The 13,492-nt window shown below is 44.1% G+C and overlaps 1 protein-coding gene across 1 annotated transcript; it reads left to right on the top strand.

Moving 5' to 3' along the window:
- Positions 1–3,081: 3,081 nt before the first annotated feature.
- Positions 3,082–13,231, top strand: RPS9 (ribosomal protein S9). The gene is made up of 4 exons (XM_007463855.1): positions 3,082–3,201; positions 3,418–3,540; positions 11,732–11,918; positions 12,986–13,231. Exons 1-4 carry the CDS (start codon positions 3,105–3,107, stop codon positions 13,161–13,163), a joined length of 585 nt encoding a protein of 194 aa, XP_007463917.1. The 5' UTR covers positions 3,082–3,104; the 3' UTR covers positions 13,164–13,231.
- The last annotated feature ends 261 nt before the right edge of the window (positions 13,232–13,492 follow it).

Here is a 13,492-nt window from a genome sequence, read left to right as displayed (position 1 = left end):
GAACCTAAGCATATGGATAGAGCAGGGTGATGTCATAAAGGAAAGGATCGAGTGGGACTGTTGCTCTGAGGAGGGAATACTGACTGCTGAGTCTGCTGGACAGCAGCTGCATAAAATAGCAGTGAAGAGCATGGGCTATGGAGGCAGACTGTCCCAGCTGTAATGCTAGCCTGACTTCTAGTTGCTGAGAGACTGAATATACAAATAGACAACGGCCAGATCATATATGAAAACAGAACTCTGATCCACAGCCTGCAGCAGCCTGCCCAGAAAACCAGACCCCTTATCTATAATAAACAGCTCAGCACTGATCAGTATGGCCATCATCAAAAAGTCTACAAATAATACATGCTGGAGAGGGTGTGAAGAAAAGGGAACCCTCTTGCACTGTTGGTGGGAATGTAGATTGATACAGCCACTATGGAGAACAGTATGGAGGTTCCTTCAAAAACTAGAAATAGAATTATCATATGATTCAGCAATCCTACTCCTGCACATATATCCAGGGAAAACCATAATCCGAAAGGATACATGCACCCCAATGTTCACTGCAGCACTATTTACAATAGCCAGGACATGGAAGCAACCTAAATGTCCATCAACAGATGAATGGATAAAGAAGATGTGGTGTATATATACAATGGAATGTTACTCAGCCATAAAAAAGAATGAAATATTGCCATTTGCAGCAACATAGACATAGAGATTTTCATACTAAGCGAAGTAAGTCAGACAGAGAAAGACAAGTATTCTGTGATATCGCTTATATGTGGAATCTAAAAAAATGATACAAATGAACTTATTTGCAAAACAGAAACAGATTCACAGACATAGAAAACAAACTTACGGTCACCAAAGGGGACAATGTGGGGGAGGAATGATAAGTTAGGAGTTTGGGATTAACATATACACACTACTATATGTAAAATAGATAAAAAACAAGGATTTACTGTATAGCACAGGGAAATTTATTCAATATCTTGTAATAACCTATAATGGAAAAGAATCTGAAAAATATATATATTTATAACTCAATCACTTTGCTGTACAAGTGAAACTAACACAATATTGTAAATCAACTATACTTCAATAAACAAACAAAAACAGCTCAGGAAGCCAGCCTGCTATAAGGCAGGCTTGTAGGAAGTAACAATCCAAGGGGCCAAATAATAACCCCTACAACAATAGGTCCAAAAGGGCCAGGACTTGATTAGTAATTCACAACTCTACTAATTTTTGTCCCCACTTCCAATTTAGGACCAAGAAAAGAAAGCCAAATATATACCCCAACCAATCGCATAGGGTACCTAACTTCTAGTCTGCCCATGTCTAGCTTCTCCATGACGACAGCCTCCAATCTGGGACACCTGAAGCCTTTCCTTTTTTCTGCTATATAGCTTTCCCACACCTCTGCCTGCCTTTGAGTCTCTGCCAAAACATGAGTGATGGTGACTGACTCCCTTACGCTGAATAGATAGCCTTTGCTTGTTCTCATCCGGTCAGTCTTAATTTATTTCCACTTTGTGCAGTCTTGGGCAAGTTCTGTAACCACATTTTGGTGCCTCAGTATCTGCCTCTATAAAATAGGACAATAGTATTAGTGCTCCTTAAGCAAGCATCTATAAAAGTATTACTATCAGGGAGGGCAACTTCTCTGAGAGTCCTCCTTAAATATGTATTAAGTAAATTAACATATGTAAAGTTCTGAGAACAGGGCCTGATACGTAGTAAATATTCCAGAATGTCACCTGTTACTATTTTTAGTGATGGAAATCATGGGTCACACGAATTAAAAACAAAACAAAACAAAAACAAACAAAAACAAAAAACCCATAAGGTGTTTAGCCCAAAGCCTAGCACATTTAGAGTGCTCATTAAATATTATCTAACAGCGATAAAGAAAGTCATTGGTGTGAATGGGATTATCCCAGAGAGAAAAGGACTAGAGGAAATAATCCTGTTTGAGAGGAAGATGTTGGCTGAGGAGATCAAAAAACAATGTATAAATTGCTCCAGGTTTATAACAAGAGGTGTCAGAACATTTTCCCTGTTCTGGAAACCCAAAGGAAACCTCAGGGTGTAAACTGCTGTCTTTGATAAAGAGGCACAAAGGCTTTTAATCATTGGGTCTTAAGTTTAAAAAAAGTCAGTCCCCTTCTTAAAGAGGCTTCCCTGACCATCCTATCTGGAGTACCATTTTTCCTCAGTCATTATCAGTAATTTATTTTCTTCAGAGCACCACTCTGAAATGATCTACTTTATTATTGTTTTTTCCCTGTTCCCCTAAGGCTCAAAGCTTCACGAGTAGAGGATTTGTTTTAGGGTTCAAAAGCGCAGACTGGCTTCTGGCTGTGCTTCGGGTTGACATTCTGATATGAAAAATGATTTTTTTCATTATTCATGGATATAACATTTATCTTCTGGAAGGAGCTTTGATTTCGCACAGCTCCAACCGTCTGGGGATCTTTTCACAGAGACGGAGCCGGCTGAAGTCTAGTGGTGGTGGCGGTGAATACTCCAACTTTATACCGCGACTCAGAGGCTAGCTGACGGCACTTAAGTAACCACCCGAGGGCGGAGAGGAGTCCTCACTTCTCACCGGACGATGCTCCGACACCTTGTCGGCTAGAGACGGGGTCCTCCCAACTTAGCACGCCGCTCTGGCCCAACCTCTCGTCTCTATTGCTTTATCCGCCCGCCAACGTCTTTTCTGATTGGTGCAGGCGGGCGCTGTGCGTGATGACGTCACAAGACGGCGGCGCTGCTATAAAAACGCGGCCGGGGGACGCGTGTATCTCTTTCTCGGTTACCGGAGGGGGCGAGTAGGTGAGGTGTACTGCTGTGTTTTTTATTCCGGGTGTGGGTTGTAGGGTCTTGCGGGCCATCCGAGCTTTAATGAGTTCGCTAAAGAAGATGCAGGTGAGATGAAAGTGGTTGGAGAGTAGTGGGAATGGTATTGGCTATAAAAGCTTGAGGGACGGTTCTCGCGATATTTTCCTGGGCTCCGCGAGGTTCTTCTACCTGAGTTGTGGGACTGCGCAGGCGCTGCTCCGAGTCTTCACTGTTCACTCTCCTTTCCGCACAGACGGGCAAGTAGAGCCAGCATGCCGGTGGCCCGGAGCTGGGTTTGTCGCAAAACCTATGTGACCCCGCGGAGACCCTTCGAGAAGTCCCGCCTCGACCAAGAGCTGAAGCTGATCGGTGAGTGATTAATGCAGGGTTTCTGCTTCCCGGGCCGGGGAAGCTAACACGTGGGTGAGGCCGTCCACGTGCTCATTCTGCTGGAATCCCTCCGGTGTGTCCCCCTCCCTCTTCCCCAAATTCGGGATCATTCGCTGTTTAGATTTTCTGTACCCCGAAACCACCAATCCTTTTCACTAGTCCGTGGGACTGTACTTGTTCGCCCATTCTTTGCAGGCGAGTATGGGCTCCGGAACAAACGTGAGGTCTGGAGGGTCAAATTTACCCTGGCCAAGATCCGCAAGGCTGCCCGGGAGCTGCTGACGCTGGATGAGAAAGACCCGCGGCGTCTGTTTGAAGGTGTGATGGGAAACATTGGGCTTCAGTTTCCTCTTGATTAGAACTAACAGTGTTCAGCAAGCTTGGCCACCTGGCTCTAGCTGTACACAGTGTAGCAAAACAGTACTGCTGCTTATGTGTCTTGTTCACTGGGGGTGGGAATAGACTGAAATTTCTAAAATGTTGGATGGTTCTAGCAGGGAGGGAGCTTTACTGCGTACATTTGCCTGTTTTAACATGGTGGTCAAGGACATTTTACTCAAGGTCTGAACAGGAGAGGACCTGTGGATTTCACAGGGAAGAACATTTCAGGTGATTTTGGACAGGGTACAGATCATATAGTAATCACTGACTAAAAAAATTGTGGTAAGGTACACGTGACAGAATTTATCATCTTTTAGACTCTTAAAGTTCTAAATTTCTACTTTGAGATGGGGAGGGCTTTTGGAAGGAATGATTGACATGATCAAATTTTAGTAGGACTTCTTAGATTGTCAAGTGGCAAAAATATTAAGATAGCTGGTATTATGTAAGGCCCACTGAATGCCTTTTTCTAAGCTCTTGGTGTACATTATTTAATCTGCGCAAGCAGCCTCATAGCAGGTACTGATAATACTTTTTTGCAAATGAGCAAAGGGTCAGAGACGTCCCACCATAGGTGGGACTGGAGGGCAGGCTCCAGAGTTCAGGTGAGTTCAGCGATGGGGATGGAATGAGGATTCCAGGGGAAGCTTAGAGAACATCACCAAAAGTTGAAACAGTGTCTAAGTGTACAAAGTAATCAGTAGACTTGGTTAGTGTGTTCTACATTGTATCCTGGTGTGGAAGATACGTATGTACACACACACATGCATACATACATACAGTTTGTGATTCTAACAGATGTGAGTTTGGCTGTAGGTGGTTCTGTATCTTGTCTTTTTTTTTTTCTTGTTTATCTTTTTGTAACAGTTTTTATTGGGATAAAACTTACACAACATGAAGTTTACTCAAAGTGTCTACAGCTTGTTTTTAGTTGCCTCTAAAATTGGCCACTGCCTAGGTGTCATCTTGATAACTTGCTTTTGGCCTGTCCCTGGGAAATCTTGATTTCTGGTGAAAAGCAGGAGGGGCTGGGAAACCCGCCAGGCTTCCTTGGGCACCTCACTTTTTATTCTCAATCAGGGTTGCTAGTCTGATTTTTCTCCCAAACTGTGGCTAAGGAAGTGCTGTTACACTCCTCGCTGTTAAGCATGAGTGGTCATCCATATTAGAGGTTGAGAAAGGCTTGGAGCGTGTTTAACTAACTACCACACGTTTATCGCTTTTATCTGTCCTAGACCCAAGGATGTGAGAGGTTTTCATTCTTAAACTTTTGTTAGTTCATAAACTCCTTTGACAGTCTCATGATAATTGAGGAATCTCCCCCATGGACACTGGTATTGGGTGGGACTTTATCCCAGAGTCTGGGGGACAGACTGAAGCTGGTTCTGGTCTCAGGGGTAACTTGTTGAAGACAGAGATAATCACAGAGAAACTTAGGTGATAAGCAGTCATGTGACAAAGAGATGGCATAGGGCAGGGTGAGGGGCCAGTGTCCAGGGACTATTTGGTTTTCCCGGGTGGAAGTTGCAAGAGGGAAGCATCAGGTAGCACACTTTCTAGTGAATGAAGCTCTTTAGATTCCTGGGGTGGGGGAGGAGGAGCCTGCAAGCTCTCTGGCGTTAGCTCTGCTAGGCCTTGCCTCGCTTTGGATGCAGCCTTTCCCACTAAGGTGTTAGAGTCTCATCTGATAAAAAAGACTTACTGGTTCATTCAGTCCCTTACAGGTGTGAACTCCTTCCTTACACCAGCTTAAGGAGCACAGGTATTAACATCCATTTTTCACATTAGAAACTAAGGCACTTACAGGCTTGCCGCATGCCATAGTGACAAGGGCCCCTTTGCCACTGAGGTGCCCACTGGCTTACATTTTTTAAAAATTTATTGGTTTGGATTTTACATTTAAAAAACTGATTCTGGGGGGCTTCCAGTGGTTAAGACTCCACGCTCCCAATGCAGGGCCCTGGGTTCGATCCCTCGTCAGGGAGCTAGATCCCATATGCATGCCGCGACTGAGTTCGCATGCCACAACTAAGGAGCCCTCAAGCTGCAGCTAAGGAGCCGGCCTGCCTCAACTAAGACCTGGCACAACCAAATAAAAGTAAATAGATGGACAGATAGATAAAACTAGTCTAAAAAAAAGGAAAACTGATTGTTAATGCTTTGGCCAAATGGAGCCCATGTAACAATTTTTACTTGTTGGACATGATCCTGTTGAAGATGCAGTTTATCAGTGTTATTTTTGTCTTCATACCAAATAAGGTTTTTCCTGTATTGATGACCCTCCCCATTGTTTAAGGATGTAGGTGTTAATAGTAAATATGAAATATTTTGAAGTAATGCAGGTTGAATTATTGTCAAGTTTCTATTTTCTAATGTAAGGACAAAAAGGCATGAAGTGTCCAAACTGGTAGATAATCCCAAACTCACTTTTATTTACCTTTGAGTATGTTTTTATATTACTATTTGAATATCATGTCTGTGTTTTAAATTGAGGTATAATTTATAATTCATTATTATATTAGTTTCAGGTGCACATAGTTTTTTTTTTTAACTTTATTTATTTTTTTTAACATCTTTATTGGGGTATAATTGCTTTACAATGGTGTGTTAGTTTCTGCTTTATAACAAAGTGAATCAGTTATACATATACATATGTTCCATATCTCTTCTCTCTTGCGTCTCCTTCCCTCCCACCTTCCCTATCCCAGCCCTCCAGGCAGTCACAAAGCACCGAGCTGATCTCCCTGTTCTATGCGGCTGCTTCCCACTAGCTATCTACCTTATGTTTGGTAGTGTATATATGTCCATGCCTCTCTCTCGCTTTGTCACAGCTTACCCTTCCCCCTCCCCATATCCTCAGAGCCATTCTCTAGTAGGTCTGTGTCTTTATTCCTGTCTTACCCCTAGGTACTTCATGACTTTTTTTTTTCTTAAATTCCATATATATGTGTTAGCATACGGTATTTTTCTTTCTCTTTCTGACTTATTCACTCTGTATGACAGACTCATTACAAATAGCTCAATTTCGTTTCTTTTTATGGCTGAGTAATATTCCATTGTATATATGTGCCACATCTTCTTTATCCATTCATCCGATGATGGGCACTTAGGTTGTTTCCATCTCCGGGCTATTGTAAATAGAGCTGCAATGAATATTTTGGTACATGACTCTTTTTGAATTTTGGTTTTCTCAGGGTATATGCCCAGTAGTGGGATTGCTGGGTTATATGGTAGTTCTATTTGTAGTTTTTTAAGGAACCTCCATACTGTTCTCCATAGTGGCTGAACCAATTCACATTCCCACCAGCAGTGCAAGAGTGTTCCCTTTTCTCCACACCCTCTCCTGCATTTATTGTTTCTAGATTTTTTGATGATGGCCATTCTGACTGGTGTGAGATGATATCTCATTGTAGTTTTGATTTGCATTTCTCTAATGATTAGTGATGTTGAGCATTCTTTCATGTGTTTGCTGGCAGTCTGTATATCTTCTTTGGAGAAATGTCTGTTTAGGTCTTCTGCCCATTTTTGGATTGAGTTGTTTGTTTTTTTGTTATTGAGCTGCATGAGCTGCCTGTAAATTTTGGAGATTAATCCTTTGTCAGTTGCTTCATTTGCAAATATTTTCTCCCATTCTGAGGGTTGTCTTTTGGTCTTGTTTATGGTTTCCTTTGCTGTGCAAAAGCTTTGAAGTTTCATTAGGTCCCCTTTGTTTATTTTTGTTTTTATTTCCATTTCTCTAGGAGGTGGGTCAGAAAGGATCTTGCTCTGATTTAGGTCATAGAGTGTTCTGCCTATGTTTTCCTCTAAGAGTTTGATAGTTTCTGGCTTTACATTTAGGTCTTTAATCCATTTTGAGCTTATTTTTGTGTATGGTGTTAGGGAGTGATCTAATCTCATACTTTTACATGCACCTGTCCAATTTTCCCAGCACCACTTATTGAAGAGGCTGTCCTTTCTCCACTGTAGATTCCTGCCACCTTTATCAAAGGTAAGGTGTTCATATGTGCGTGGGTTTATCTCTGGGCTTTCTATCCTGTTCCATTGATCTATATTTCTGTTTTTGTGCCAGTACCATACTGTCTTGATTACTGTAGCTTTGTAGTATAGTCTGAAGTCAAGGAGTCTGATTCCTCCAGCTCCGTTTTTCATTCTCAAGATTGCTTTGGCTATTCGGGGTCTTTTGTGTTTCCATACAGATTGTGACATTTTTTGTTCTAGTTCTATGAAAAATGCCAGTGGTAGTTTGATAGGGATTGCATTGAATCTATAGATTGCTTTGGGTAGTAGAGTCATTTTCACAATGTTGATTCTTCCAATCCAAGAACATGGTATATCTCTCCATCTGTTTGTATCATCTTTAATTTCTTTCATCAGTGTCTTATAATTTTCTGCATACAGGTCTTTTGTCTCCTTAGGTAGGTTTATTCCTAGATATTTTATTCTTTTTGTTGCAATGGTAAATGGGAGTGTTTTCTTGATTTCACTTTCAGATTTTTCATCATTAGTATATATACGAATGTCAGAGATTTCTGTGCATTAATTTTGTATCCTGCTACTTTACCAAATTCATTGCTTAGCTCTAGTAGTTTTCTGGTGGCATCTTTAGGATTCTCTGTATAGTATCATGTCATGTGCAAACAGTGACAGCTTTACTTCTTCTTTTCCGGTTTGTATTCCTTTTATTTCCTTTTCTTCTCTGATTGCTATGGCTAAAACTTCCAAAACGATGTTGAATAAGAGTGGTGAGAGTGGGCAACCTTGTCTTGTTCCTGATCTTAGTGGAAATGCTTTCAGTTTTTCACCATTGGGGATGATGTTGGCTGTGGGCTTGTCATATATGGCCTTTCTTATGTTGAGGAAAGTTACCTCTATGCCTACTTTCTGCAGGGTTTTTATCATAAATGGGTGTTAAATTTTGTCAAAAGCTTTCTCTGCATCTATTGAGATGATCATATGGTTTTTCTCCTTCAGTTTGTTAATGTGGTTTATCACATTGATTTGCGTATATTGAAGAATCCTTGCATTCCTGGAATAAACCCTGCTTGATCTTGGTGTATGATCCTTTTGATGTGCTGTTGGATTCTGTTTGCTACTATTTTGTTGAGGATTTTTGCATCTATGTTCATCAGTGATATTGGCCTGTAGTTTTCTTTCTTTGTGACATCCTTGTCTGGTTTTGGTATCAAGGTGATGGTGGCCTCGTAGAAGGAATTTGGGAGTGTTCCTCCCTCTGCTGTATTTTGGAAGAGTGTGAGAAGGATAGGTGTTACACATAGTTTTATAGTTATAAAACTTGTGATGAGAAGTTTTAAGGTCTCATTGTGTTTTTGAGTTGCATTTTCCTGATGATTAATGATGTTGAGCACCTTTTCTTATGCTTTTTGGCCACCGGTATGTCTTTGGGAAAATGTCTATTCAGATCATCTTCCCATTTTTAATTGAGGTGTTTGTTTTTTGGGTTTTTAAAATAATTTTTTATAGATTTATTTATTTTTATTTATTTTTGGCTGCGTTGGGTCTTCGTTGCTGCTCGTGGGCTTTCTCTAGTTGCAGGGAGCGGGGGCTACTCTTCATTGCGGGGCGCAAACTTCTCATCTCATCGCGGTGGCCTCCCTTGTTGCGGAGCATGGGCTCTAGACGCTCTGGGCTTCAGTAGTTGTGGCTCGCGGGCTTAGTTGTTCCACGGCGTGTGAGATCTTCCTGGACCAGGGCTCGAACCTGTGTCCCCTGCATTGGCAGGCGGATTCTTAACCACTGTGCCACCAGGGAAGTCCATTTCTGCTCTTAAGTTGTATGAGTTCATTACATATTTTGGGTATTAACCCCTTATTAGTTACATGATTTGCAAATATTTTCTTCCATTCTGTATGTTGCTTTTCCATTTCGTTAATTTCTTTTGCTGTGCAGAAGCTTTTTTGGTGTGGTCCCACTTGTTGATTTTTGCTTTTTTTTTTTTTTGGTATGCGGGCCTCTCACTGCAGTGGCCACTCCCATTGTGGAGCACAGGCTCTGGACGCACAGGCTCAGCGGCCATGGCTCACGGGCCCAGCCGCTCCACGGCATGTGGGATCTTCCCGGACCGGGGCACGAACCTGTGTCCCCAGCATCGGCAGGCAGACTCAACCACTGCGCCACCAGGGAAGCCCTGATTTTCCTTTTGTAGCCTTTGCTTTAGGGTCAAATCCAAAAAAATTATCTCCAAGATATGTCAAGGACCTTACTGCCTAAGTTTTCTTCTAGGAGTTTCATGGTTTCAGGTCTTACGTTCAAGTCTTTAATCCATTTTGAGTTTCTCCCCCCCGCCCTGACCACACAGCTTGTGGGATCTTAGTTCCCCGACCAGGGATTGAGGAACCTGGGCCACGCCAGTGAAAGCACCCAGTCCTAACCACTGGACTGCCTGGGAATTCCCGATTTTGAGTTAATTTTTGTGTACAGGATAAGGTAGGGGTCCAGTTTCATTCTTGCATGTGACTTGTCCAGTTTTCCAGACACCATTTATTTATTTATTTATTTATTTATTTATTTATTTGCGGTACACGGGCCTCTCACCACTGTTGTGGCCTCTCCCGTTGCAGAGCACAGGCTCCGGACGTGTAGGCTCAGCAGCCATGGCTCACGGGCCCAGCCGCTCCGCGGCATGCGGGATCTTCCCGGACCGGGGCACGAACCCGTGTCCCCTGCATCGGCAGGCGGACTCTCAACCACTGCGCCACCAGGGAAGCCCCAGACACCATTTATTGACGAGACTTTTCTTTCCCCGTTATATATTCCTGGCTCCTTTGTTGTAAATTGACCATTAATTTGTGTGGGTTTATTTCTGGGATCTTCATTCTGTTCCCTTGATGTGTTTTTTTATGTCAATATCATACTGTTTTGATTACTCTAGCTTTGTAATGTGTATAGCTTTGTTCTTAAGATTGGCTTTAGCTATTCAGGGTGTTGTGGTACCATAAAAATTTAGGATTCTTTGTTCTTTTTCTGTGAAAAATGGCATTGGAATTTTGATAGGGATTGCATTGAATCTGTATATTGCTTTTAGGTAGTATGGACATTTTAACTATATCATTCCATTTATTTGTGTCTTTAATATTTTTCATCAGTGTCTTATATTTTTCATTGTGTAGGCTTTTTATCATTTATGCGGTTGTAAATGGGAGAATATCCTTGTTTTGTGTTCAGCATTTATTCAGTGCATATTATGACCTGGGGTGTTGGGCAAGGTATATAGTACATATAGTATGTTTCTCCATTTAGATACTGGTCTGCTAGGTTCCTGGTCTGCTAGGAAGACTTTGTCATCACAGTGAGCCATCTTTCCTTCAAGCTTTGCCTGGGGGCAAGGGAGGGGATGGGTGGTAATGGTGCTTTTACCGCAGTGTCAGTGTGTTAGTGATGATCCTGTGTGGTGATAAGGAGCTCAGTGAGTGTGAACCTGGGGAAGGGGGTTGCCCACAGCATCCCAAGAGCTGCCCTGAGTGGAGCTTTGGATGCCCGTGGACACGAAGTAGCGAGGCCCCCTGAGAGCAGAGTTGTGTAACAGGTAGAAGCTGACCTCTGCTGGATTGCTTTATGCCGGGCGTTGTTAGGTCCACACCATCTGTTTAGTAGGAAATCTCAGAATGATAAAACGGATGACATGTACTCAGCTTAAATGTACGCCCAGTCTTTTTCAGGCCTATAAGATTGGTTCTGATACTGTTCCAATATTATAGATGTGGAAGGTGGTTTAACCTCATTTGATTAGTAGGGCTTTGTTGACTCCAGAATATTAGCTCTTAGCCGCTCTGCTGTGTTACGGGAGGAATAGTTTAGGAACAGCAGCACTTAGACTTTTGCAGATGAATGCTAAGCCTTTCAAGGGGGTTGTCTCATTTACTCTTCCCAAAAACTCTGGAAGGTTCTTCCTTTTTCAGGTGAGCAGAGTTGTATGTAGCCACCTGCCTTAAGGTAGTGTGAGGATTCCGTTAGTCACCGTGGCTCATGTAATAGCATGTTGAATCCTGTATCAGAATTAGCTCTTACTTCCTACTTTGTCCCACCACCATGTTTGGAGGTGGAGGATTTGAACCCAGAAGTCTGAGGTCGGCCAGAATGCTGAGGCAGGCCTTCCTTCCCCTCTTACCAGGCAATGCCCTGCTGCGGCGACTCGTCCGTATCGGGGTGCTGGACGAGGGCAAGATGAAGCTGGATTACATCTTGGGCCTGAAGATTGAGGATTTCTTGGAGAGACGCCTGCAGACCCAGGTCTTCAAGCTGGGCCTGGCCAAGTCCATCCACCACGCCCGTGTGCTGATCCGCCAGCGCCATATCAGGTACCACCTCTGGGCTCCCTGAGTCTTCCCCACCCCATCCCCTCTGATGGTCGCCCTCACTAAGCCACTGTCCCTATCTCCTGTGCAGCCCTTGGAGGTGATGAAGGTGTGAGCTCCCCTTGAGGGTACAGATTGACCCCCTACAAACAGCTCACGGGGGAGCTGGGGGCAGCCTCATCCCCCCAGTAGCCCAGCGCAAGGGTCACTGCGGCCGGAGCCGTACACCTTGCGAAGGCTTCTACGAGGCGTGCAGGTAGCTGGACAGGTAACAGCCCTTGGTGTCCAGTTGAGAGGAGTCATTGGGGCTAACTGACTTGTGTGGGTTCGGCTGTGTAGGGGGCCCTTGTGGAGCCACTCCAGGCCCTGATCACCACAGTGCACTCTCCTGTTGGCCTTAATTTGGTGAGTTCACCACAGGCCAAGGTCTGATGCTCATGGTGGCAGCTGCCACAGTGAAGACCAGAGGCCAGATGGGTCTTTATCTGAGTACTCAGTTTACCCTTTGTGAATTGGGCCCCGTTCATGTGGCCCAGTTGAGCTGTGTAGTAAGTGGGCAGGATACATGCATACTGAATTTCTGCCGCAGCCTTTCGTTAGCCCTGTGACCCATAGGCAGGAGCCTCTCAACGTTGCTTGTCTGAAATGAAACAACCCCTGTCCTTTCGGGTTGCTGCTTCGAAGACAATGAAACTACACCTGCTTATAGAGCTCTGTGTGACACACAGTTGAGAATATTTGAAGTGTCTGGCACAGTTGTGTATTTGAAAAGCAGGTCTTGGGTTTATATGCTGCCACCTCACCTCATTCGCTCTGGTCTCGTGGGTTACTTCTGAATTGCTCTCTCCCTTCTGTGAGGTGTGAATGTAAAGGTGGATGCATTTGTGTGAGTTAGGTGATGCCTGAAAGCTCTCCGGAACACACAGTAGTTCTTTAGGATCAGGAGCCCTTCCTGTTTATTGCTTCAGAGTCAGTGCAGCTGTATAGCACCAGCCCTGTCAGCTGCAAAGCACAGGCAGAGGAGGGCAGCATCCTGTTCCCTGTCCAGCTCACCTGCCGTCCCCCCCCAGGGTCCGCAAGCAGGTGGTGAACATCCCGTCCTTCATTGTCCGCCTGGACTCCCAGAAGCACATCGACTTCTCCCTCCGTTCTCCGTACGGGGGTGGCCGCCCAGGCCGCGTGAAGAGGAAGAACGCCAAGAAGGGCCAGGGCGGGGCTGGAGCTGGCGATGACGAGGAGGAGGATTGAGCCCACCCAGCCAGGCCCGCCTGGGCTGATGGAGTGTAGTTTTCCAGTCAGATAATAAAACATCCACACTTCAGAAGTGGTGTTCATTGGTGTGCCTCTTTTCCTCCGTTCTCTGAACACAAGCCTTCTGTGATGGGAAGTGCAGGCTGCGTCCTTCAGCGGGTTTCCACACATGCACAGAGGGGCCAGATTGGCTTTGTTCAGGTGCTTGAGACCACCTGCAAGATGGTGGTCCTTTTTCCCTTAGGGCTGGGCTTCGGTGTCCTAACAAACATCTCTACACATAACTTATCACAGCAGGGAGACCAGTAGTGTTATGAGGAAGGTTC

Source organism: Lipotes vexillifer, unplaced genomic scaffold (genome assembly GCF_000442215.2).
Source record: "Lipotes vexillifer unplaced genomic scaffold, Lipotes_vexillifer_v1.1 scaffold1060, whole genome shotgun sequence".
Classification (NCBI taxonomy): Eukaryota; Metazoa; Chordata; class Mammalia; order Artiodactyla; family Lipotidae; genus Lipotes; species Lipotes vexillifer.
The sequence above is the reverse complement of the archived record's forward strand: the minus strand, read 5'-3'. Positions and strand labels throughout refer to the sequence as shown.